Source organism: Amblyomma mixtum, chromosome 2, assembly GCF_055824585.1.
Source record: "Amblyomma mixtum isolate Tamu chromosome 2, ASM5582458v1, whole genome shotgun sequence".
NCBI classification, from domain to species: domain Eukaryota; kingdom Metazoa; phylum Arthropoda; class Arachnida; order Ixodida; family Ixodidae; genus Amblyomma; species Amblyomma mixtum.
In genome coordinates this window covers 228646961-228674100 of record NC_143013.1, presented here as the reverse complement: position 1 = coordinate 228674100, position 27140 = coordinate 228646961, and the positions used below count along the sequence as shown (strand labels likewise).

The window sequence follows — 27140 nt, the reverse complement described above, 5'->3', positions numbered from 1 at the left end:
GGCCGGGACGCTCGCGGCAAAGAGAGTTTCCCGGAGTTCGCGGGCCCACAGGCCAGCAGTGTCTTGAAACGCAACGGCCTTACTAATGGCTCGAGGTGGCGAGGGAGGCCGGCAAGTTAGCACCAAGAGGGCTCCCAGCAGAGGAGGCGAGGAGGACACCGAAGAAAAAAGAAAGAGAGTCCTCAGAGAGACGCGTTGGGGACAGAAGGGACAAAGGAGAACGAGCCGAGACGGGCGAAGTGTACGGACGGGAGCAGATCGCGCTGGTCTGTAGTCGGTGAGGCCGGACCCGAGGGTATCCGTTGCAAACTGACCGCCAGCCGAGACGCCCAAGAAGCCGGACGCCACAACCCGTCAGAGTACCGCCAGCCGAGACGCTCAAGAAGCCGGACGCCACAACCCGTCAGAGTACCGCCAGCCGAGACGCCCAAGAAGCCGGACGCCACAACCCGTCAGAGTACCGCCAGCCGAGACGCCCAAGAAGCCTGACGCCACCACCCGTCACAGTCACCGAAACGTGGGACCGCCACCAGGCAGAGCGCCACCCCCGCCAGAGCAGCCGAGAGCGAGGCAGCGGTGACAGCGATGAGCGGAAGACAGCGGTGAGCGGAACTCCCAGTTTCACCTTCAGGCAGAGTGAGAATAAATTAGGTTGATTCGGAGGCGTTGTGTGTTGGCTCATTTCTCCTCGCTTCAGCAGAACCCGTAGATAGCAACAAACAACTGTGTTGCATTGTGACTGACCCCCGACAGGCGGGAACGTCACAAGTGGTGGCAGCGGTGGGATCTTGCTGAAGTTGTGGTGCGAGACATTCACCCTCGTACCCGAGGAGAGAGGGGCCAACATGTCGCTACAGGAATCACCGAGTCTTCATGAAGGGATGATAGGTGCTAATGAAATGCTGTTGGGAGCTGTGATTCCATCATTCACGGGGGGTGACAACGGTCCCAAAATAAGAGACTTTCTGCAAATTTTAGAGCAGGTCGGTAATCTGGGCGGATGGCAGGAGAAACAGTTAGTCGGGATGGCGCGCTGTAAGATGGTCGGGGCTGCTCTGGACTTTGCATGGTTGGATGAGGAGGTGGCAGACGTGACTTCGTATAAATCGTTTAAAGCGCTCGCGCTGAAACGATATGATACTGAGCCGGCGTGCAGGAAGTTTGAGAGGTTTCTAAGCGCAAGGCAGAACATTGGTGAGAATGTACGCTCGTTCGCGAGCCGGCTGCGTAGGCTCGGAACAGAGGCTTTTGAGGACGTTGATGGCGATGACGCGTCGAAGAGAGAAGCGAGGCGCGAAATCCTTAGGGAGCAGGTGGCCTCTATTTTTCTGAATGGGCTCCGCGATCCGGTAAGAAGATTTGCTCTGTCACACGATCCCAAGACATTCGAAGAGGCAGTGGAGATAGCGTCTAGAGAGGAGCAGTTAGAGGAAGTGACGAGCACGAGCACCGCGACGGTCCGACTTGTAGAAAGCAGAGAGGAGACAGGTGATTTTGTTGAACGTCTGGATCGGCTGGAGAAGCTGCTCGAAGAGGTCCTTCGGATACGTGAGGGCCCTCCATCTGGGCAGGCGCTAGAATTGAATCGACGCGTCAAATCAATCGCCTGCTTCTCGTGCGGCAGGCTAGGGCACATCTCACGTTTTTGTCGTCTGCGACAGATATCGCACGGGCACATTTCAGGGCGCTTGGACCACTCCAAGCAGCGTAAGAAGGAAGGCGAGGACAGCCCTGAAGGTATCAAGGAGCTAGATAAAACATCTACTGACAGCCGTGCCGAGCGAGGGTGTTCAGAAGCGGCAGTGAGCCTATGCACGGACAAAGCAGAGGGAGTTCGCGAGCCAAGGGAGACCAATCGCCATTCAGACGCGCTCAGCAGCGCGGCGGTCGCAAGGCTAACCGAGGTTCCCCCTGTGATTGAGCAAACCCGCCTGTACGAGGAGCAAAGGAAAGATTTGTCGGTGCTAAAATTGATAAACGAGTGCGACAGCTCAGAACGAAAAGAGTCAAGATTGTATCATTTGGATTCTTGTGGTTTGCTGCGTTTCAGAGACAAAGCGCACGGTGCCTCAAACCGAGTAGTTGTCCCTTTGCTAATGAGGAGTGAAGTTGTGAGGTTATGCCACGATATGGAAGGAAGAGGACATTTAGGATTTCAAAAGACCCGCCGGGCGGTTAGCAAAGGCTATTTCTGGCATGAACTGAGACAAGATGTTGCAGAACACTGCAGAAACTGCCAGTGGAGAAAGAAACCGAGGGTGAGCGAATTGCATGGACCACCTCCTGATCTTAGTGTGACTTAGGGGAAGTCTGGGAGTTGCCACGACCATTGAACTGTGCTCATGATTTCTGCGGTTGCGTGTTTTACATATAGAGGGCGGAGTTGTCCGCCGTGTGAAATTTACTCCTCTGCCTGGGGGGACTGAGGGTCCGCCCACATTGTGCCGTGTTGTGAAACCAGTGCTTGTGCGCGACGACGATGTTTGGCAGCTTTGTTGTGCTCGAAATATGACTGCTGCCATAAGATTGAGTTGCGAACTTTGCGACGTACTGTTGGTTGTGAAAGTGCGGTGATCACAAAATTTTCATAGAAAATTTCTTTATAAGAAGAGGGGGTTATGAAGGACTGTGTACGGGAGGCCTAGGCATGGCACAAAAGAACTCTCTCCATCGACGAACACCAGAGACACTGTGTCTTTCTCAAAATTATCGCCCTGCTCCGTCAGCGAAGGCGGTTGTGTAGAATGCAGCGGGCGCAACACAAAGACGTGCGAAATAGCCAGAGGGCAAAAGAGGAGAGGCCGCGCGCGGAGCCCTGCGCGACCACACGCATCCCTGCGGCCCGTTTTGCAGCGCGTCCCCAACTCCCCCCCCCCTTTGGCACAGAGACAGGCACGTTTGTGCGTTTGTGTGTGCGCGCATGCACGCCTGCAGACGGCCTTGTTGCGAGGGACGGTCTGTGGACTCGGAGGAGGCTGGGAGTTGGGTCTTTATTAAGGGAAGTTAACCAAAAAGAAAAGAGGGCCCCAGTTCCTTGGAAAGTACAGACTGGCTCCCCGAGCAGCTGCTCTCTTCCGCTGCTAGAGGAGGAATCTCTTTGTCCGTTGACGGCCAAGTTTTCGAATGCCGTGGTCGCGTGTCCAAGCCGCGGTTCTTGGAAGAGACCACCCCGGGTTCTGATGCGAGAAGAGAGAGGACAGCCGTGACCCTCATAAATATGTCAACTTCGAGAGGAGTGCGTCTTCGGTTGAACATGAGACCCGCGTTCGCGAAGAGGCCGGCACCCTGCGGCGCAGAGGGTAGGCCGGGACGCTCGCGGCAAAGAGAGTTTCCCGGAGTTCGCGGGCCCACAGGCCAGCAGTGTCTTGAAACGCAACGGCCTTACTAATGGCTCGAGGTGGCGAGGGAGGCCGGCAAGTTAGCACCAAGAGGGCTCCCAGCAGAGGAGGCGAGGAGGACACCGAAGAAAAAAGAAAGAGAGTCCTCAGAGAGACGCGTTGGGGACAGAAGGGACAAAGGAGAACGAGCCGAGACGGGCGAAGTGTACGGACGGGAGCAGATCGCGCTGGTCTGTAGTCGGTGAGGCCGGACCCGAGGGTATCCGTTGCAAACTGACCGCCAGCCGAGACGCCCAAGAAGCCGGACGCCACAACCCGTCAGAGTACCGCCAGCCGAGACGCTCAAGAAGCCGGACGCCACAACCCGTCAGAGTACCGCCAGCCGAGACGCCCAAGAAGCCGGACGCCACAACCCGTCAGAGTACCGCCAGCCGAGACGCCCAAGAAGCCTGACGCCACCACCCGTCACAGTCACCGAAACGTGGGACCGCCACCAGGCAGAGCGCCACCCCCGCCAGAGCAGCCGAGAGCGAGGCAGCGGTGACAGCGATGAGCGGAAGACAGCGGTGAGCGGAACTCCCAGTTTCACCTTCAGGCAGAGTGAGAATAAATTAGGTTGATTCGGAGGCGTTGTGTGTTGGCTCATTTCTCCTCGCTTCAGCAGAACCCGTAGATAGCAACAAACAACTGTGTTGCATTGTGACTGACCCCCGACAGGCGGGAACGTCACACCCGCACTGTGGATGCGCGTTCTCGGACGTGTATTAAATGGTGTGTGCATGCGCCTCTAACCCGGCTTACCCCCCTTTCTCCTCACCTACCTGCTGTACGATGTCAGCGCACGTACAGCAGGTAGGTGGTCGAACCCCAGGTGGTCGAAATTTCCGGAGCCCTTCACTACGGCGTCCCTCTTCACCTGAGCAACTTTGGGACGTTAAGCCCTCATAAACCAAACCTAAACAAGGAAGCCAGCAGTAGCCACCGAAAACCAAGGTCGCTGATCGCCACCTAGCCTTGGGGCATCCTTCATAGCGTGAGACGCTTTTGGATGCATAACAACATCAACCAATCCAAACTAGAGCTGAAAAAGTTGAAGCAACGCCAGAATTTAACCGAGATAGTGGCACTGAGAACCCAGGCCGCTTAGTTGTGGTGCGTGGAACCAAAAACAGCGCGCTGCAGTGAGGGAAGTTGTGAGGACTCTGTGTGATTGCAGGTCTTATTTTAAATAAACACAAAAGTACAAACAATAAACGAGGCGGCTTTTATCGGAAAGGAAACCAATTTCAATACGAGCGAGAAAAAGGAAAGGAACAAGAGAGCAGGGCGGCAACGCACGGGAAAGAAACACACGGTGGAACAGAACAAAGTGCTTACGGACAATACAGGGAAAAGAAAATCAAAGAGGAAAGTTCACACTACTTGTCTTATTTGAGCAACGAGCGGAGAGGACTGGCTGGGTGTCGGGCAGTCAAGGAGTCTCTTGGCGTTCCGATGTTGATGCGACGCTACCGCAGCGTCGGCGTCTGTGGGCTCCCGGCACGGTTTCCAGGTCTGTTATCCCGGAAAAGTCACGTAGGCACCAGAGGCGGCCTGAGTGGGGCAGCTGACGGATGGACGGAGAAGAGTGGCGCCTGGGCCTGGTGGTTGAGGCTCTCGACGATGGATGTCCAGGTCTGGTGGCCCGGACGTCTGCGGCTAAGGCCCAAGCCCGGAACTCGGGGAGCCAGCAGAACTCGTCCACGTCCGTCGCCCACCGCGCTCTTCTCTTCTCTGCCACGTAATCCTCTTCGACCTGCCCCGCGTTCCCCTCCGCACGCGCTCCTCGTGCTTTGTCTTCTTCTCCTCACGAACGCCGCTGGGTGGCGCTATCTCCTTACAGAAGGCCCCCTCTTCGGAAGTTTTTTTCCAAGGGAAAGAACTCAACTTCAGGAGAGCGACACCAGACGCGTTCGACGATCGCAACACAGAACACCGCACCAGAGCGCGCACACTACACACCACACACAATACGACGGTCGTCAATGTTCGAAGCGTTCACAGACCTTCGCACACACAGCACAGAGAGCACATGGAAAGTCAACGTAAAGCGTCCATAGAGGGCGAAGAAACACGGAAAGCATAAAAAGTAGATAGCCGACACTCAAAAACAAACATGAACAAACAAAAACAATTCCAACAAGAACAGGTGTGGGCTACATTCTTCCGTATTCCATTGTTCACATCGAACCACTTCACCGTCGCGAGAACTTTTCCGGCTAGTACTTCCGTTTTCCTTTGTGAAACCGTTTTCTCCAAACCGACCTCGGTTTCCACCATGATTTTACATGTTCCCGTCCTATGATGTTATTCACTCTGTTCTCCCTTGCCTTCGACACAGTCTGCTGACACATGTCACACGATCTGACATAACTCTTAATGTCAGCCTGTACACCGGGCCAGTAAAACTCAGTGAGCACCCTAGCTATTGTTTGCCGTATTCCATGATGGCCGGATAATGCACTCTTATGTGCCAACTTAAGAACTTGCGTGCGTAAGCCCTTCGGTACCACCGCTTGCTCAACGACCTGGCCGGGACACACTTGGTATGTCCGGAAGAGAACACCGTCATCAGTATCAAAGGAGTGGGCGGTCTGTCCCTTGCCACGAAATATTTGCCCTAACTTCCTGCGACACACCTCTAAGGTCGGGTCTTCTTCCTGTTTGAGGCGAAACTCCGGCCGTGACAAGTGGAGTGTGTTCAGAGTGGGGCTTTTACTACTCTCTGAAACCTTTGCTGTAACCGTAAGGGAAGGAACATCGACCGCACCCGTCATGGCAAGGGAAACTGCCTGATCAGTGAGAACTCGCGGGTCAACCGAGAATGGAGGTTTCGCGCCAGGGACATTGCCTATTATGATGTCGTACAGGGGTGTAGACAAGCACCGCGCGATGGCCTTACCCGAAAAGTATGGTGAGGAAATCACCACCTCCGCTTCCGGAACTTCTACACGAGTCCCATTGGCCAAGAATAATGTGGCCTGTTTCCCTGTAAGCGCCGCTGCCGGTACAAGGGACTCACGCACAACAATGCCGGTGCTGCCCGTATCCCGTAAAACCGAACCAGGCTGGCCGAACACCTCGCCGTGCCCCACTGGCATAGCAACTTCCACCGGGTTGGAAGGACAGACCATCTCCCCCAACTGGCCCTCTACGCGCGTTACCACTGCAGTGCTATCGGGATGTGAATATCGAGGTGTCATGCAACAGGAGGACTCCTCACGGTCTCCTGGCCTCTTAGCTTTGCACGACTGGGCATCATGTCCTACCTCGCGGCACCAGGTGCAATACGATTGCTTCGGCTTCGTCCGACAATCCGCCGCCTTGTGCCCAGTCTTCTCGCAAAGAAAACACCGCAGGCGAGATTGTGAACCTGAAACCTCGTCCTTGGCTTTATTCATCGTATGCTCCCCCTGTTCTTTGAAGAACAACAAGTTATTTTGCCGCTGTGCTTCGAGAAAATGATCGGCAGCCTCCGCCAGCTTGGAAACTGTCTTGCCCTCCCGCTCACGTAAGAAAAGGGCTAAACGAGAATGACAGTTGTTCAGAAATTGTTCGCTCACGACCATCTCGCGAACCACCTCAAAAGTGCGGCCTTCACCCCGCATCTCGACCCAACGGTCAAAGAAGCTAAACAACCTGGCAGCATATTGCGAGGCCGTTTCTCCATCCTGGGGCTTGCTCTGGCGAAACTTCTCTCGGTACCCTTCCGCGGTGAACCTAAACCTCTGAAGCAAGGCAAGCTTCGCTTTATCATAATCCACGGAATCCTCAGGCGAGAGCCGACCGAAGACCCTAAGTGCTTCGCCGCCAAGGCACAAGCTCAACGCCGTTGCCCACTTTTCTTTTGGCCAACCCTGCCCCGTGGCCACATGCTCAAATCTCTTTAAGTAGGCATCGAGGTCATCCCGCGCTTCATTGAACTGTGGTATGAGGCTGTGCGGGTTAATGGAGCTGGTCGATGAGACGCTACGCTCTCCACGGTCACTCGGAGAATTTGCGCCACCCTCCATGAGCCTTATTTGTAGCTGCAAGTTCCGCGCCTCTAACTCCAATTTCTGTTTCTCCGTCTCTAAATTCCGTGCCTCTAATTCCAATTTCTGCTTCGCAGCTTCACGCTCCGTCTCTAAATTCCGTGCCTCTAACTCCAATTTCTGCTTCGTAGCTTCTCGTTCTAACTCCAATTTCTGCTTCGCAGCTTCACGCTCAGCGGCTCTCTCTTCCCGTGCCTTACGAAGCTCGTCCTCCACCCACGCTCGTAACTCCGCGCCGCACAAGCCCATGCGCTCGCCTAAAGCAACCAAATCTGAAGCGCTCATATTGTTCCTAAATTAACACAACAGGCAAATAAATAAAAACCGACCTCGTCCTGTCGTAGTGGACGCCAAATTTGTGAGGGCTCTGTGTGATTGCAGGTCTTATTTTAAATAAACACAAAAGTACAAACAATAAACGAGGCGGCTTTTATCGGAAAGGAAACCAATTTCAATACGAGCGAGAAAAAGGAAAGGAACAAGAGAGCAGGGCGGCAACGCACGGGAAAGAAACACACGGTGGAACAGAACAAAGTGCTTACGGACAATACAGGGAAAAGAAAATCAAAGAGGAAAGTTCACACTACTTGTCTTATTTGAGCAACGAGCGGAGAGGACTGGCTGGGTGTCGGGCAGTCAAGGAGTCTCTTGGCGTTCCGATGTTGATGCGACGCTACCGCAGCGTCGGCGTCTGTGGGCTCCCGGCACGGTTTCCAGGTCTGTTATCCCGGAAAAGTCACGTAGGCACCAGAGGCGGCCTGAGTGGGGCAGCTGACGGATGGACGGAGAAGAGTGGCGCCTGGGCCTGGTGGTTGAGGCTCTCGACGATGGATGTCCAGGTCTGGTGGCCCGGACGTCTGCGGCTAAGGCCCAAGCCCGGAACTCGGGGAGCCAGCAGAACTCGTCCACGTCCGTCGCCCACCGCGCTCTTCTCTGCTCTGCCACGTAATCCTCTTCGACCTGCCCCGCGTTCCCCTCCGCACGCGCTCCTCGTGCTTTGTCTTCTTCTCCTCACGAACGCCGCTGGGTGGCGCTATCTCCTTACAGAAGTGCGCTTTCTCGCAACACAATCTGAGCGCGTTTATTTTGGGGGCGCTTACCAGCAAAGCAAGCACGGTGCGCTGTAGCAGACGACACGAAGCACCGCCTCTCGGCCCATGTGCGCCTGCGACGCGTAGCTTCGATGCGCGGCCCCACCGAATGCTCTGACGCGCCACGGAGCACGGCCGCGCTGAGCCGTATTCGCACGTATTTTGGACGACCCTGTATTTACTGGACACGGACCTAGTCTCCACAGGGCGAAATCCGGTTCGTGATCCTTAATGACCACCGGCAACCTTCACTGCACATCACACGACCTGCCCAAGCACATTTCTTCTTCCTGATTTCAACTGGGATATCATTTACTCATTCTTCCCATCTTCGTCTATTTGAACATTCCATCTAACATTTTCCTTCACTTATGTTCCTGCGTTGTCCTCAATTTAGGTTCAACCCTTTTAGTTAGCCTCCACGTTTCTGCGCCATAGGTGAGTCCCGGTAGGACGCGGCTGTTTGATACTTTTCTCTCGGGGGATATTGGTTAGCTGCCAATCAAGATCTCAGAACCTGCCATATGCACTCTTCCCCATTTTTATTAATGCGTTAGCATTGATGGATATGTTCGCGGTTTCGTGTCATCATGAGCTTGTCCGCACGAATGGGTTTATGCGAAAAAGAATGGTACCATAGGATAGAGCATCAAAAAATCTTGCAAGAAAAATTGGGGGGCTGAGGTGGGTTAGTTAGCTAATTAATTAAAACCAAAAGTGTGCGAAGCTTGTCAGCACGGTTAAGTCCGAAAGAATGGGTTAATGCGAAAAAGAATGGCACCATCGAACAGAGCATCAAAAAATCCTGCCATGTAACTCGGGCGATTCAGGTGGGTTAATTAGTTAATTAATTAGAGCCAAAAATGTCCAAAAAGTTTGTGGTTTCGTGTCATCACGAGCTTGTCCGCACGATTACGTCCGAACGAACGGGTTCATGCAAAAAAGGATTGTCTCATCGGGTAGAGGATCAAAAAATCTCGAACGGGAAATCGAGGGGTTGAGGTGGGTTAATCATTTAATTAATCGAGGGCAAAATGTCCAAAAGTGGGCGGGGCCGGAGGAGAACTTGCGCCAAATTTGGAAACGTCGGAAATGTGACACTGCGTGACCGGAAGTGTGGGAGAAACCAACGCGTGGCGCAAAATTTGAAAACGAAGCGTGGCGCGAACTTTGAAAACTCAGATGGCCAATTGATGGCACTTCATAAAGTAAGACAACTGTGGTATCGATAAGGTATCTACAAGGTATCGCCGATGCTTACGCATTTCTCCAATGCGGGTGCCGCAGTGATTTCTAACGTTTTCGTCGAGCTCTTTCACGCTCGTGATCCAGATCTGCGGTCACCACCTGCCCCAAGTGGACGTATTCCCTTACCACTTCCAGCGCCTCACTACGCTGTTTCCTTCCGAGACTACTGAACATTGCTCACGGTTATGCTTTCGCTAAGTCATTGATCACGCTTAGCAGTTCATCGTCCGAAACAATTAGCAAGACGGTGTTACCAGCCAATCGCAGATTACTAATGTATTTTATATTACCTCTTCAACTGTTCCAAATCCAGGAATCTGAATACCTGTTTTAAATAGGCGGCGGATAAAATTCCCGAGATTGTGTCCCTGTTTCTGACACCCTTCCATAGTAGAATTTTATTGCTGACTTTATGAAGGACTGTGGTGGCTGCGAAGCCGTTATATGTCTTCCAGATTTTATATACAAGACGCTTTTACACTCTGAGTTCTTAATGCTTGCACGACTGCTCAGGTTTCGACGGGTCGAATGTTTTCTCGTAATCTAAGAAGGCTATATGTAGTGGTTGATTACGTGCTACGCGTTTCTATATCACCTGATTGATAGTGTGAATATCGCCTATTGTGAAGTAGCCTTTACGAAAGCCTGCCTGCTCATTTGGTTGATTGAAGCCGAATGTTATCCTTAGGTTATGAGCGGTACAGTGTAGCAGTACAGTGTACTGTGTTTTTACTTTGCCTATTGCCGATTCCACGTCTTCATAGAAGCCTTCGACGATCTCTTCATATGGCTGTATGTAGGCGCGTACCCCTGCACTACCTTGACATGGTAACTATTACGAAGCTTAATTACGACACCTGCCACCTCTGCTTACAAGCATAGAATTCCTCTATGTTTTCCGCTATAGACGCTTTACAGCGGCTATAGTGCCTAGAATATACTGGCTAGTGTGTCGACCGCGGCCTCCCGGCTGGCACCGGGAGCAATGAATGCCGGCGGCCGCCGCGAGGAGCGCTGCAGAGCGGGTGGGTGCGGGCCGCGCTCCTACCGCGCTCTGCGACTGCTGCAAGGGGACTGCTCAATTTTTTGCTTTCATTAAGCTCTAACAGACCACAGCTTTCAGCTGTCACGGATGCATCTGACTATAAGTTTCAGGGTTTGTTTTGAGCATTTGACAAGTGGCGGCGTATTTAACGGTTGTATCTTGCGAAAGCTTGTACGAAGTCCGGCGCGCAACCACGGTTGCGCGCCGAACTTCGGTTGCGCGCACGGATGTTTGAAACTCGCGAGTTTCAAACATCCGTGCTCACACAGGAAATACGGGATTTGTATTCTAGCGACGATTGCATAATGCCAGCTGAACCCATCCCTACCCCCTATCCAAAATCCCACCCGACAGGACTGAGAGGCGACCTTATCCGGTTGCTGCACCCTCGAGGCCCAAAGGGCCTTAACGCAGCGCGCCCGGGCTGCGGCAAATGCCAATGGGGTGCCTGACTAGGCATCCCACCTAGTGGTTGTAAGGGCGTGACCCTTCAGGTCACGACCCCCAAAACCTCTCCCTATGATTAAATAAATGTTTTCACTACCTTAATGGTCTCTTTTTTGATATAAAAACCACTTGAAATGCTGCAGTTATATGGGCTTGCATTTATGCGTTCTCTCTGTGTACTCTACATTTGCTGACAAGTAAACACATTAAGTTTTTCATATCTTGTGTATGTGAACAACGCAGGCAACAAAATTGCGCAACACTCGTTTTTATTTACAATGAACAACAAACGCAGAGAAACAGCAGAATTACATGGAGACTAGGAGCATTTACTGGCAGCGGCGCAGTTTAAGCAACTTTTGCCGTTGCCTTTGCGCTTCCCTGTCCCTGTTGAGACCTTTGACAAAAAATCGAACCCTCAGGAGAGCATAAAACTTTACAACATCTGTTAGAACTGCCTTTTCATGCTCTGGGCAGCCAAGTTCTGGAAAAGGCACTGCCTGTAGCTGACCCAAAAATTCAACTAGACTCGCTTCATGGAGTTTGTTCTTGCTAAAAAACAAAGTAAAGGCATCTTCCATAGCCTTTACGGCAGTTGACAAGTTCTGGCTAGGGTACACGAGGCCCCCATTGTCAAAGTGGCTAGTAAAATACGAAGCAACATCGGCACTAGCTTCAGATTTGCTTACACAAAGGCAGCCTGCACACTGTGGACAACCGTTCTTGGCAATAATCTTTCTTGCTACATAGCCTGTAGTATAATAGATTAAAGCACTATTGCTCTTTTTTTCTGTGTATGATGCATGGTCAGCACTAGACACGACAGCTTGAACTATATCATCAGCTTCATTGACATTTCCACGGTCAAGGAGGTGATCTATTTTCTCTGAAAGGAGCTTGCTCGTTTCTTCACACAGCTCGTCTGGACTTAAAAGTGCTCTGATTACGTCTGGGGTGCAGTTTCCTCCTCTAGGGGGTTTTGCCAGGTTATAGAATGCCAGTAAGTTGACAGTCATCAGAAACTGTGAAACTGTCGGGTGGTCGTTGCACCCCGATGACTGCCTAATTATGCCGAAAAGGTTTTCCAGCTTATCCTGGCTTAATCTAGATGTTAAGAGATACTTGAAACCCACAGTCATCGTCAGGTAGGACAACAAGTCAAGTGTACTCTTGATGGTGACCCTTAGACCAGCAGATGTGCTTTCCGTAAGAAAGCCACCTCCGGCTGGTTTCGCATGCTGCTCCCATTCCTGCAGGTACTCAAGGAAGCCTTTCAGAAAGTGCACGTTTGGACTGTCGGGCTGAAGTGCCTTCTTGCTTGTTCGCGACGTCATCACACGAATCAGGCGATTCATTTCTTTTACAAAATCTACTGTTGGCTGCACGGTCCTATACGAGGATTCAACCTGTTCTCTATAAATGAAAAGTCCTTTGATGACCTGGTCACTAAAGAGCTGAAATGCGATGTCAACCTTCATTTTCTCAAAGCAGTTGGGCTTAATGTGTGCATTTGTTATGCTTGGCATCACCTTTAGCGTAACATTTTCCCGATCTACTTCGAAGGCTGCTTGTACAATGCCACTGTGAACATGTCCAGCTGGTGTCAGGTACCCTTTTGCAATGAACCCATTTCTCACATTCTTCAGTAGGTGTGGGAAATCAGACAAAAAATAGAGTTGCCTCTTTGGATCCACTGGATGCTTCGTGCTGCTTCGAACGTGGCTTGCGGAACCTTGTCAAAAAAAGAGAAAAACTTAGCATCGGTGCATCATCAAAACTTTTAAACATAGGAAACTTTAAAGCTGAGCTATCACCACACTGTGAGAATAATTTTGTATATTGCGTGAAACTATACAATCTTACCATGTATTCCAAACAGCCGCCACATGCTTCTATTCCAGCTGGCGCCGTCGCAGGTTATGGAATCCACGAACAGACCAGCTTTTTCCGCAAGAACAGTTGTTTCCAGAATGATTTTTGCCAGTGTTGGCGCTTTCACATTGCCCTTTGAGGCAAACACCCCTAGGATTTGAGTCCAGTTTCCTGCAGAAAGGCAGAAGTTATCTCTGAGATGCGCGTTTTACACATAAGGTTGCGAAGCACCAAAAAAAAAAACAGCTTACCAGTAAATGGCTGAAACAGCACAATCATGCCATGGTCTGCCAGCACATTCTTCTGGTCAGCAGGTGTATGATCTCCGAGGTCAACGAAGCCTTCAATATCGCCTTAATTGTAAAAGCAAAGAAGGAACACGCTGTTTAACGCCCAGACATCTCTCAGCACAGGTCAGAATATGTATCAATGATGAGTATATCAACAACAAAAAAGGAACACGTGGTAGAGCTTATACCGTATTTTCCGGTGTATAAGACGCACCCTTGTATAAGACGCACCTGCCATATATGCAGGCTGTCATTGAAAAAGTTAGTATATAAGACGCACCCGTGTATAAGACGCACCCCAATTTACTCAGTTAGGCTAGTGAGGCTTAATTAAACATGCTTGTGTGACCATCGTGAAATGCACCGCACCTGTGAGTTAAGCAACGCTAAGTGATCGATAAGGCAACACTCATGTCATACCCGCCCACGTTTGAGCAAAAAAAAAAAAGCGAAAGAACTCTCCTTATTTCCATAAGAGCATTTTACTTAAAACCTTCGAAGTCTTCATCTTCGGACGCGCTATCAAAAAGTTTGCCCGTTTTTGGAGGCAATGCAGCTGAAACATTCTCTTTGCACAACGCACGTACTGCGTACACAGCAAACAAAGTTGCAAAGGGAGACTAAACAAAAATTCCGGCTTGTCTTGGCTTGTCCTGACAATGGCGAAAAGCGCGATTGTCGCCATCTTTTGACGTTTCACATTACTTTTGCTTGGGGCCTCCGAAATGGCCGCGAGTTTATGATCCCCGAAGTCATCATCCCCGACGTTTCATGATACAGTTCACCTAAATAAGTTGCGCATGGCGGTCTCCGTATCATAGCCGTGTTACAACCGCGTTATTGGTAGCGATATTTTTCCGGTGAAAAAAGCTTGAACGTGAACCTGAGTAATTTCTGAACTCGCAAAAAAAAAACCCCCGAAAATTTCGCATATAAGACGCACCCTTGTATAGGACGCAGCAGCAAGATTTTTGAAAAAAAGCCGCGTCTTATACACCAGAAAATACGGTCAATGAATATTTACAAAGCACTGCGGGACTTGAGGAATATCGTAATGATTATCAGAACACATTTTTCTATATATGAACAAAGTACTCTTCCACGAATCCAATGAAGCTATACTCACCAGCTGATTTCACACTCAGGTGTTCCGATAGCTTTATTTCGTCGATGACGAGGCCCCCATGACGACTGTAAACGTCCATGGTCTTCGTCTTTTCATTTAAGGCATTGAAGATCTTAGGACTGAGGCCAAAACCACCCCTGAAACGCTGCAGGTACTTTTGCAGACAAGTTCGCCCTGGTAAAACCATAATGGCTTCTCTGCGGAGATGCTCATATAACTTTGGACTACGCATCCTCATCAACATGCATTCTAGGATCCACTTGTCATCGTATCGCATGCCATTTTGTGACTTTCGTCGCGCAGCGAGGAAACAACTCTTGACAGCCAGCTGCTGCTTTGAGGGAAGAGACTTAATTTTTTTATCAAATGCTTCTTCACTAAGAGCCTCATTTTGCTCTTTCATGTGAGCCACTTGTTTTTTTGCATTTTCCAACTTTTTCTTCGTTCTTGACAGATTTCGAGAAATGTTCTTGCATTGCCTCTTTTCATCAGATTTCCCAGCAATTACACTTCCTTTTTTCCTTTTTCTGCATGCTTGGTTTTGAGCCAGAATTCTTTGGTACTTGCAGAAAGCACACGACTCCTCATCAGACTTCGTAGACAACGAACACTTCTCAGCAAAAATCATGTCTCTGTAGGAAGTGTGCGTTCCTGAAGAAGGCTTTATGCCGCATCCACCGCAAAGAGTTGTTAAGGAAACCTCCTTGATCAAGCATTCGGCCTCTTGGCAGGTTGTGAGGATTTGTTTAGACTTCTCTCTTCCCCGAAGGTACACCGTGGCCACTGATTGCCCACCAGGCAAAGGCTTTTCGAACAATACCATCTTTTCAATGAAAAGGTTGGCGAAGTTATTTTTTTCAGCTTCACAATACGCGTAAGCTAATGAACCCGCTGGCACAGACGGCACTTTCATCCATGTCACTGGAATACAGATGTTGTGGAATGGATGCAGAGGCTCGGTGGTAATTGACAGTCTCTGTGCACCATCATTTTGCGATCCACCGGCGCTTGCTGCTTCACGACCAAAAGGTGTGGAGCACTTTTCAATCATAGGAGCTCCGTTGTCGGAACCAGATCCTTCCGGGTCCACCGATTCGGCACTCTCAACAGCTAAGCACAACTCGGAGGCTCCGGACGGGGCCCGCCTCTGGCGCTTTGCTGGAGGCTCTTGCTCGCACAAATTTCTATTTTTTCTCTTTGCTGGCACTTTAGGCACAAGGTGTTTCGGATAATCCGTAAATATTGTAGGCAGGGCGTCTGGTTTCAAACGCGGTTTCTCACGCTGGAGCTCACTGGTAACGCCGTTTACGGTGACACTGAACGTGCGCTCGATACAAGTGCTCTCAAAATGTTTCTCGCAAACCACAGCAGTTGGCGTCAATCTTCTGTCTTCCCTTTTGATGTTTCTCTCCCATTCTGCAAGCCGTATAGCATCAGATGGGGCAGTAAACATAGAAACGCGCTCTTTGTTCGAGCGGTAACCGCTTTTGCACAGCGGCACAAAGCAAGTCTTTTCTTTGCCCTGCCGCTTTGGCTTCGACATCTCTCTGTGCCGTTTATAGACAGGCAAGGGAAAGCAAAAATCCACGACTCACTCCATGAAATCACGCACGTGCAGACCAACCGCTTGCTGCAGAGAGGCGCGCTCTCTGCTGCAAGAAAGGCGCGCTGGCCGCGTCGTCTGCTGCGGCCGCACCCTCCCGACAAGCAGCGCCTCCTGTCGCCGTCGGTGGGCATTCATTGCAAACGGCGCCACCCTCTCCCATAGCGCAGCGCGGGCGGTCGTCACACTAGCCAGTATATTCTAGGCACTATACAGCGGCGTATCATGGGGGCTGCCATCTTTGATCACGTGATCACGCCGCCATTACTCGCCTCCTGACCTCTCGGCGCGCACCTCGTCGCGACGGCTGCTGCGTCTGACGGTTCGGTTCCGACAGGCAGTGTTCCGGCTGATACGGTTGTAAAGGAGGGGGAAGACGAAACTATGGTTTGGCCACAGATTGGAAGGACATGTGAGAACCCTAATTTGATCACTTCAGGCGTGAAAACGCGATCGGAATTCATGTCGCGGAGAGCCGCTGAGCTCTCCGCCTCTTCGAGCCAACGGACGGATCGCCTGAATGCTTGTCTTTGGATGCGCTGAAGGCTCTGCTTAGTGTTTTTTTTATTGTTATTATATAAAACGGCAAGATTTAATGTTCTTGCGGCCTTACAGGTTGTTGTCCTATTCTGTACCTGAATGCAGACACTGCTCTAAAACGCTCACATGCACATCGTATGCATTTGTTTACAACCTGTTAACGGTGCTTAGAAAACCTGAAATATTTCCGACTGGTTGATTAAACATAGAAAAGCGACAAAAATAAATAGACACACAAAGGTTACCTATCATGGTAGCAGTACCATGCATCAAGCAGCCTTCACAAGCTGGCGTGAAATCGTTTCGAAGGATTCCGCGATATAATTGTTATAACGCGCGCATGGCCACGCGTTTATGCTGGACGAATTTCACAGTAATGTCAGCCTCATATAAAAAATTTTGGTGGTCTCATTGGTCGTGGTCTCATTGGTTGTAATTAATCAGCTTCATTCCGAGCGTGCGGAGTCACTTTTAGTGACTGTCTCGCATGGACCGCGAGCAAGTGACAACTGCTCGGCACGGCAGCCGTAAACCAAATGCTGTAATCCGAACACGGTCCACGAAAACCGCGCTACTTGGAGCGAAATTGAACAGTAGCACCAAGACGGCGTGTAATACACGGACTGACGGTAAGCGTTGTCGGCTCGCACGGCTGTGTAGTGCATAATAAACAGCAGGCGTATGAAGGAGCGTAAGTCGTCTTTATTTTTCGTTCCTAATTCGGCCTCGGGCGCTCGTTTTACTAATGGTCACAGACCATAACTTACGATCAATGCGGTCTGAGCACAGTGCACAACAACTGAAAGCACGCCGTCATGGTTTCGGTGTGCAGGACAGCTTCTTCATGCGGCTGTGTTGTGCACTTACCCTCGCAGATTTTCCAAGATCGAAACCTTTCTTTATTAGCTATCTAGCGCTGGCGAACGCGTTTGTTGCATTCGCCAGTACGGAAAGGGTGCATGGCGAACGGGCGGGTACATTGGCATTACCTCCTTGTGCAGTTCGGTTTCGCGAAGCTCGAAAACGACCGCATCCCGCACTTTTAACTCTCTGTCTATATTCTTGCAATCCACAACAGTGCATGTGTTTCCTCTGCCTTTTCACATCGTAGAAAGAACACATTCGGCAACCACCCGCGAAATTTGCACTGCTGCGCCGAGGCGTACACGCCGGCGACTTACGAGGCCAGTAATGGTGCCGTGTTCCGAGCGCACGTGTGGCGCCATCTGGTCTCAAACGGAAGAACTGCGCGCTGTAAACGGTCTATATTCTGATTTAGAAACAATCCCGCACCCAGTATTTTGTCTGTACCCTAATGCACGATGGAACAGCACGTGCCCGCACTTTTTTGTGTGAAAGGCTTTCCTTTCGGTGCGCCTCCGAATATCACTAGTCGCTCAAGTGTGTTGTAATTTGATGTTGTTCCCACCTTTAGGTACAAGGCTGAGACTTGCTTTCAGGCAATACGCGATCGAAGAGACCAGTCCAGCATTCAGCGTTGCAGCTGTAATTCCCTTGCTTGCTGCGTCCAAGTAAGTATCCCAGTTCGCGTATTTTATAAGAATTTGTATGGAAGCATTCATGCCCTGACATTTGAAATGAAAATCGGGTAATAACCACTTCCTTGGGTTTTTCAATAAATGTACGGGCCGAAATTTTGAGCAGCAAGAATTTAGATTAAAATCAGATCAGTGTAGTTTGCAGTCGTTCGGCTCACGAAGTATTTTACACTGCCACCATTCGGTGGTTTGGCTGCTCGTGGAAAAGTGTACGAGTTGCCCCAAGTCTTATTAGAGGTACTTGCGTCCCCATATTATGCGCAGAAGGAGTCGACGCTATCGTGTTTTGCGATATAAAGACATCGAATCGTCTACCTGGCTTTGTATTAACTCCAAAGAGAGTGAACTGTTGCCCTTTAGTTACTGTAACTGGCAGAACATTAATCAAAGAAGCTAGAAATTCTTTGCGGAAACCTGTAATCAACCTGCTGAGGTCACTAGGTCGTAGCGAATGATAGAGCCAGTAGCCGCGCAGCCGAAACTGTTCCTCGACGCGCTATTCTGAGATGATCTTTAAGGAAAAATGCTACGTTCGCACTGATCTCCAGTGCTCCTGAGGGTAGGGATGATTTAGCCTTTATTAGTATAGCCCCTGATTGGTTGCTTTGTGTAATTGGCGTGCAGCTCTTTATGCGGTGCGTGGCACTTCTGCCGCTGAGGTTAAAATTACTTGTCAGTAGGGTAAAGAAACTCTACAGCGCAAATGTTTTTGTTCGAGCTGGAAAGAGCCACTTTCATTGTAATGCCTAAAGAATCCCAAAGAGGAAATTGTTTGCCAACTCGCACTGCTCACTTCCTCACGCTCGATAAATGCTTGGGAGCGGAGTAGCACTATTGCACCCACAGCCAAATTAAACCGGCAACGCCTGGGTACGTACACGCGATGGGAATCGAATCGCTAACGGCTGGCCTCTTTCCGCCGAGCACTGAAAGTGCAATCCTCGAAAGGAAGATAAGGCTAACGGCGGAAGTCGTAGAGCTCGTATCACGCGGCCAAGAAGCTTGCTTCCTTTTACATCCGCTAAAAGGCTGCAAGCGAAGTGCGTCAATTCCGCTTGCATAGTTTTGGATTCGCACTACTTCTGTGATATTTGTCCATGCATGACCTTCTTTCATTCTTGTATTGGTATGTTAGTTGACTTGCTTTGTTTCAGATTAACTGGTAATAATTACGGGGAAGGTGCTATGGTTGCAGTGTGAGACTTTGTTGTTTGCATGAACAGGACATCCATCCTGCTTCTGCGACCCAGATGCCTGCTGCCACATGTGTGATAAAACATAATGCACAGTTTTTGCGAGTTGCGAATAAACTGAGTAAGTGGTTCTGGTTTCCTACCAAATAAAGCTCACACGCTCCTGGGAGCGGTTTTTCTTTTCTGCAGTTATCCACGGGTGCAAAATACAAAGGACAACAAAGAAACAAACAGGCAACTAACTGCACCGCATCGCCTCCTGGTAACGTTCTTGTAGGTGTTGACTATCTCTTTAAATGACCACAGTCTTATTTCACAGCCACGAAAGTGCGATCTTGTCATTTGCTTCCAGCTTGCGGTGTTGGCGAGGTAGCGCGGTCAGGACTTGGGAGGTGTCTTAACGACTGCGCGTTTCTTTTGTTGGTATATTAATGTAGTTAATGCCGAAGCCGGCGACGCTTGTCAGGCTGCGCTCGCAGTCGGCGAGCGCAACGTAAGAGATAGGTAGGAAGAAATTAACTGTAAATTGTCCGAAGAACATTTTCTCACTTGAGCAGAGTGCTTCAGGGTTACCTATGATGCAAATAAAAAGCGCATTCAGGCAGTGGTTCATAAAAACAGTGGGTAAATTGTGTAGAAGCGAGAAGAATGTACAAGGATTGTCTCTTCCTCGCACAATGAATGGTGGGGCGGTGGCGCGCACTTATTGGCCGTGAAGGCGGGGGTGTTGCGGTCCTGGAATAGCTGGTTCAATCCGACGCGTCTCCTCTTTCGCTGGACTTGAGCCTTCTCTTCCAATTTCTATGCCTTGCATATGCAAAACGACGCTTGTGGTGGCACCTCCTTCGCGTCACGTGAGCAAGTGTCGAGGAACGTCGAGCATTTGGAGCCGAAGTTAGGGAAGGGAAGGACGGTTGGTGCGTGTGTTGGTGGCCTGGCTATTTATAAGCGGTAACGTTGCCGGTTATTGGAAAATTAGTTTATTTTTGATGCTATCCGCCCACGTGGTTTTAGTTCGCATGAAACGACTGGGATCATCGTTCGTGTACCGAGGTTATAACACCTGTAGGGCTGTTTTAACGCTAGCATCACACGAAAGCCACAAATTAACAGATGTTTTGTAGCCACCGTGCTGCCCCAATGCCGCTTCAGTCGTTAGATGAAATGCTAGAGTGAGCTAATAATTGAAAACTGTAGCCCGCCCAGCCGAAAAATACGACATAACTGACCCCACAATGCAAAACAAATTTCTTGTCGTCCTGTCGTTAAGACAGGTTTTTCTGTAGTATTGCGAAGTTGTCTATTGACGTGACAGAACTGGCTCTGGCACTGCGACACTAGACTACAGTATACTACAGAAAATCCTGTTGTTGCTACAAGAATTTCTTTTTTCAGGCCCCAAGATACTACAAGAAAATATTGTGACAGCACAAAATTTTCTATTGTGTTTTTCGTTAGGGAAGCCAGAGGTGCGGCAATTAAAAGAATAGTTTTAGCTTTACTGCATATATTTTTACTGTGCACAGGAACTGCCGTCAACGAGTGAGATTTTGCGGGTGTAAAGTGCGAACGAGCTTTGTGAAAACTGCTTTGGACTTTCGCCAGGAGTAAGCTGCTCGTCGTGTGCGTGGCTTCGTACGCAATCAGTGTGACGGCTGCTGGCACACTGCGCACCGCCATCGCCCAGACAGAAGGGCACATCAAGGACCTCATGAATGTTGTCTCCGACATCAAAGGTAAGCTTACCCAAACATGCAACGTTGTGTTCGGGCACCTCGGTAGCGGCGGTGTTGAGTAAAACAATTCAATTATATGGGGGCCAGGAATGGTGTCCCAGGGTTTTATACGACTATTGTGTTCGCTCCTGATGGCCGTGACAAATATTCTAGGGTGTCGACAGATTACGGTATATGATACCGAACTCCGGAGAGACAAATAGCATTTAAGTACCAATCTCAATCGGTGGAGAAATTTTTATATATATTCTCTTGGCGCTTAACAACATGAACGCCAGCATGAACCTTAATTAGGTGCTATCTGTATCTTGTTCTGCAGGCTTCATATGAAGGGAAGAAAAGGTGTCTGGGTGCGTATATACATGATGCATCATGGTAGATAGCATGTTACCTTAACTGCATAGCATCTTACCTTCGTAAATGACCACGCTTTGTTAGTGTTGGGAGCTAAATCTTCTCAGATAATCGTACTCAGTATAGTGTTCCTTGCGGTACACAATGAGGTTTTTTATAATTTATATAGCATATCGGAGCAAATATGGAAATTCGTAATATGTGTTGCTGACTTCACTTCATTGCACCGCGCAGCTGTAGTGATGAATTACTGGCTTAAGGAAATGCAGTTTGCAGAAACTTGATTATTTGTTCAAAGGGTTATGTACAACCACCTTAAAAGATTCGGCATCATTTGGAGCAAAAGTTTTCAGTTGAATAAAGTGCACAGTATCTACGACCGAGTCACCATTCCCAGTAATCTGTCATAAAAAAATCGCCATCAAGCACTAAACACTATAAAAGTAAGTGGCTTCGGGGGCTGTGGATTGGCCGTTAGAGTGCGAACTATTCGAAGAATCGAGTCACTGGTGCGGAAAAGGCTGCAAATAATGCACGGACACCAGTGCAAGGCCATACCAACCCAGAAGAGGCGGAGCCCATCCCATTTTCGTACTCGCAATTACTCCAATGACTCTCCCTTAGAGCATACTCGCCCCTCTCACAAATATCTTCGTCGACAGGATGCGACCTCCTGGCACCACTGCGGCTCAGCATGACCTAATTGGTCAGGGCTGCCGATCCTGACGCCTGTTTCCTTCGCGTTAGGATTAGGAAATTCTCTCCAGCGAAGCCCACTCAAGCCGCTGCACCACCAATTGAATCGCACGCCACGACGGTGTCACTCCGGAGTTTGAGAGCCAATTCAGAACCAAGTTATTGTGGTTTGCAGGTTCAATCTGCGACAGGCACTCAAAGATGCTGAGGACTTTAGGGGTTGATGTATAGCACACTCACCGACTAGTCTGTCACAGTGAAGCACAGTTAAGGGATCACCAAGCGCGTCGATTCGCTGCATCTTTGATTGTGGCCCCGTAAATTTTTTCGTCGCCAAAAACTGAAAAGCCATGATTTGTTTCGCGGTACTGCATACTCATGTAAGTCCGAAAGACGTAAGTCAAAACCACTTGCTGCCGGTCTCTGATTTGGTTGAGAGTTAGTGTGCACTCCTTTTTGGTGGTTTTCGATTTTGTAGAGCAGCCCGTTCAGTTGTCTTATTTTGCATGTGTGCACTCAGAAGACTGAAGAACAAGTCGCGCAGCCATTGCGTGAAACAGAAATGCGGCATTCAACGTAAATTCTGCAGTGTTGCATCGATCATGACGGTGGCGCAAAATTGTTAACGCTGGCATTTCGCAAAGATAAAGCTTGCAAACTGTTTCGAGTGAGAGTGTGGAGATCACAACAAGCATATACTTAAAGGCCAGTGTGTGAATTTCAAGCCCCTACATGCCATATTATGAAACTGACGGGCTCGCTTAGTAACTTTGGAAGTGATTAAGAAATGATTTCAAACGCGTGCCCAACGCGAATAGAAAAGTGCTCCTCAAAAAAAACGAACCGATGCATATGCAGTTGTCATCCCTGACAAAGAGGTCCTTGCCGCTTTGAAACGACAGCACACAACTTTCTTGTATTTCTCAGGCAAACACGATGCCTTTCGTGTCTAATTTCCCTTGGGATTGTGCGCATCTGAAGGATGAGGGCAAGTTTTCTTTGTGTCATTTCCATGACCAAAGCTTGCGTATTAGACTACTTCGTTTTTATCTCACTTAATTAAATCACAAATTTGGCTTTATTTACTTTATACATGTTTATGATCTGATGGTTTTCATGATTCACATAATGCGACTTTAGTTCATAGGGCGAAAAGACCCCATGGAGCTAGCATAGAGCGGCATATTCTCCCATTTCCCCTAAATGATCATTCATCTGGACCAGACTGCCTTTGAACTAGAGTGGCACTCCTTCTTCGTGGCAGACTCAGTATTGCCTTCCTTCTAGTCGTCTTCTGCCTCCAGGTGTTTGGTTCTAGGATGATTCTGCATTGATTGCTGAAGACTGAAAAAACTCATGCACCAGAACATTCTATTACTGTAAATCCTTGAATATTAAAAAAAAAAGAAAGTGTAGTGGTTTAGGGCATTCAGCTGAAAATATACAGGATTGTGGTTAGAATTCTGGTGGTGCATTTGTTTTACTCTTTCACCCTTTTTTAATTGCGTAAATGATTTGACATCTATTTTATAATTCATTCTTTTTTTGTTATTCGAACCCGTCGTTTCTGTGCCTGCATTATCACGCCAATATGAAACGTCTGTGACACACACGTGCCAAAATGAGATGTGGGTACGTATGGCATATGTGGGCAAATGTAACACATATATAATAGTCGCGTGTTTACGATACACATATGACACACATACGAAGATCGCCTATATAAAAGAAACATATGAACCACTTATATAACATTTTCCCATAGGGCAAGCATTTTAATGAAATGCTCGATTTATGTCATTTCCCTTTTCTAGCGGGATAAGTATGCAAGTCTCGAAAAAGAGACGTTTCAAGTGGCTGTCTAAAATTTCTTCGGTATTTGTTAGTGGTTTAACCCATTAGCGCCCAGCGCAGTTTTAAAAGTGCAGTTAAATTTTTTTTATAATTCCAACACGGAAGATTAAATCTTTCTTATCAAGTAGATCATGCTTTTGTCACCAGGGGATAGGCCGACGCCCCATAACTTAGAAGGCGCCTTTCCTTTTCTGAGTATATTGTCTTTTGATGGTGAAACTTCACTATGTTTCCCATGAACTGCACCGGTAGTCGCTGCCTTATAATTTCATCACGGCCACGTTTATGTACATACTACGCTATTTTTAAGTGTACGGAGGCACCAAAGACGAGAGTAAACAGTAGACGCTTTGAATGTACCGCAGCTTTGGTTTTTTTTTGCGCTATGATGAACTATATGATGCTGTACTTTCTATACTACACTGGTTCTTGCTGTGTGCTAAACGGTGCGTATTTATTCCAGGTCATAGATCTTATGGCTCCTTGCAATTCGTTGAAAAAAAAACCAACTTTGTCTGCTCAGCGAGACCGCAGAGACTGCGGTACTTGTCGGCAGATATCGTGAGTTTGACGATGGCGTGACTGTAATTGGTTATAATCAAGGTTTAGTTATAATAAGTGGCTGTTCTGAGAGCAGATGGTTACTGTTATTCATTTCAAACCTACTATGGAGAGTCGTTGAGTTCGGAAGAAAAGCTTTTGCAAGCACGCGTTCTCCTATCGTTGCTTGAGGTTATTTCAATGCTTGGTGACCATTTCATCTTTTTGGGAAATTTTTTTACCAGTCACGGCAGTCTGATAACGCTCCGCCGGGAGGAATTTCGGGCTATAGGATCCGTTCGTCAAAACGGGTTTGGGAAGTGTCCACTGGGCCTAAAGAAGCGTAGGAATAGAAGCAGCCAGGGAAAATTGGTTCTTGCTTCAGTAGTTTAGCTTACGTGCTTTTATTGAAGTCTAATGACAACAGTGTAGTCAGCATGGCCGGCATCTATAACGGTATTGAGCCCAGATGTTTTGTAAAGCTGTGGTGGCCTAAAGCGCACGAAAAACGGGACTTTTGTAAGGCAAAACTCTTTTTCCTTTTGCAACAGTGGTATGGCAGGTGACGACCTTTCGGATCAAGCCGTCAACTGCTACTACATCGGCATCAGGGACAAAAAGTTAGGGTAGCTGTTGACACGAAAGCTCCACTTTGCAATGGTGACCGCCTGAAAAATCTACCCAATTGCTAGAGACGAGCCTGCTGACTATTTTTGCCTTGGTAAGAACGTTATTCATTATTACGTACGCCTTGACATGCAACAACCAGATGTTCGCAGACACTCTGGCTCAAACGAGTATGATGCGTTTTGAAAAGGAGAAAGATTTCCGCGCACATTAGAATAACTGCGGTTCCAATAAAGCCAAAAAAGATTCCTGAGGGCCTGCAAAAAGTGTTATACTACCCTGCGCAAAAATCACGGACACATTAACAAAATTCACGACACGAAGTAGGAGTGGAGCGCAGTAGTCACATGTGCAACGGGGAAGACCAGTGTACTACAAAAAGTACACCTGTGTAACTTCGGAACGGATGAAGTAATCGTAACGAAATTTAAGTGATCTGTTTTCATCTATACGAGAGCGTTATGTGCTAAATATGAAGAAAATCCCTGTGTCAGATTTTTCTTCCGCCCTAATGAGTTAAGGAATGCTGGCAAAATGGTAGTGACTGTGAGAACGTGATCATTTTTAAATTTGCTTTTTAACCTTATGCGGCTTGCGTGTGGCTTCCCATCCTGCGTGTACAATTGCTCGGACTAAAATACTTTTATTATTTAATACATATTTGGAGGCTAGTTGGTGAGACATAGTTGTCAACAGCAGCGCATGGTGGTGGTAAAGAAAGCGACGCAACCAGCCCCTCTGGCTGCGGCCATTTCGTTATTTCCGTCCGTATGATCACATGCGCTGCTGTTTCTAAGTTGCTTCTGTTTTCGGGAGGGTGAGGAAACACTAGAGGGTAAAAAAAAACTTAAGAGCGCTGCAGTCTGCTGCAGTGGAGAAATGCGAAAGCATCTGGTTTGGTTTGGTTTGGTTCGGTTTATGGGGTTTAACGTCCCAAAGCGACTAAGGCTATGAGATACGCCGTAGTGGAGGGCTTCGGAAATTTCGACCCCCTGGGGTTCTTTAACGTGCACTGACATCGCACGGTACACGGGCCTCTAGAATTTCTCCTCCAAAGAAATTCTAGCCGCCGCGGCCGGGATCGAACCCGCGTCTTTTGGGTCAGCAGCCGAGCACCATAACCGCTGAGCCACCGCGGCGGCGCGGAAGCATCTTATTTTGAACGCCAGCAAATGTTTTTTTTTGTTTGCAAGTCATCGTTGTGTTACATCAGTACACATCCCCCGCACTCTTTACCGTCGTACACTCCACAACGTGTTAACTTCGTGCCCCCCGAACACGCCAGAAACAACGATCCTTTCTATACAAAACCATGTAAATAAATACCATGGAAGGGAGAAAAAAAGACCCTTCATGGCGTATGCGTCTATTGCCCGTATGGCACACAGAGGGCTCGATTTCGAACCGGAATGCCGGCGTGTTTTTTTTTTTCGAATGGCCATTTTCGTGCATCCGCATGAAAATGATTACTGACACGCTTCACGCTTCACGCTCTGCTGAAAGGTCTTGTACACGCCACTCATCAGACAAGAAATTCCTTCACTTTAAAAGATTTTGGGTGAACTGGAGAGCGGCTACCAATCTGTGCTTGCGCATCGAACCAAAAAGAGGAACTTGTTTGCCACCGTGCCTTGCTCAGTTTCTTGGGCTCGATAATTGCCCGGCAAGTTAGTAGCACTATCGCGTCCAGAGCCGAAGAAAGTCGGAAGCTACTGGCAACATACGCGCGATGGGTGTCGAATCGCTAACGGCTGCTGAGTCACTAGGCACTTGCGGCCGAGCGCTGAAAGCGTGAAAACGGACATATCGATAGCGCTTCCGACGGAAATGAAAAGAGCTGTAACACATGGACTTGGAAGCTAGCTTCCTGGTGCGACCACTTCCTTTTACATGGGGTTACACGCGTAG

At 48.9% G+C, this 27140-nt stretch overlaps 1 protein-coding gene across 1 annotated transcript; it reads right to left on the bottom strand.

The window, feature by feature from the left end:
• Positions 1 to 14443: 14443 nt before the first annotated feature.
• On the bottom strand, positions 14444 to 16288 carry LOC149362841 (uncharacterized). Its single transcript, XM_089573265.1, has one exon. It carries the CDS (start codon positions 16071 to 16073, stop codon positions 14481 to 14483), a length of 1593 nt encoding a protein of 530 aa, XP_089429391.1. The 5' UTR covers positions 16074 to 16288; the 3' UTR covers positions 14444 to 14480.
• Between the last annotated feature and the right edge of the window lie 10852 nt (positions 16289 to 27140).

Bases quoted from the DNA above. Each gene is read 5' to 3' on its own strand.
- LOC149362841 (XM_089573265.1), bottom strand. From the start codon at position 16,073: ATGTCGAAGCCAAAGCGGCAGGGCAAAGAAAAGACTTGCTTTGTGCCG.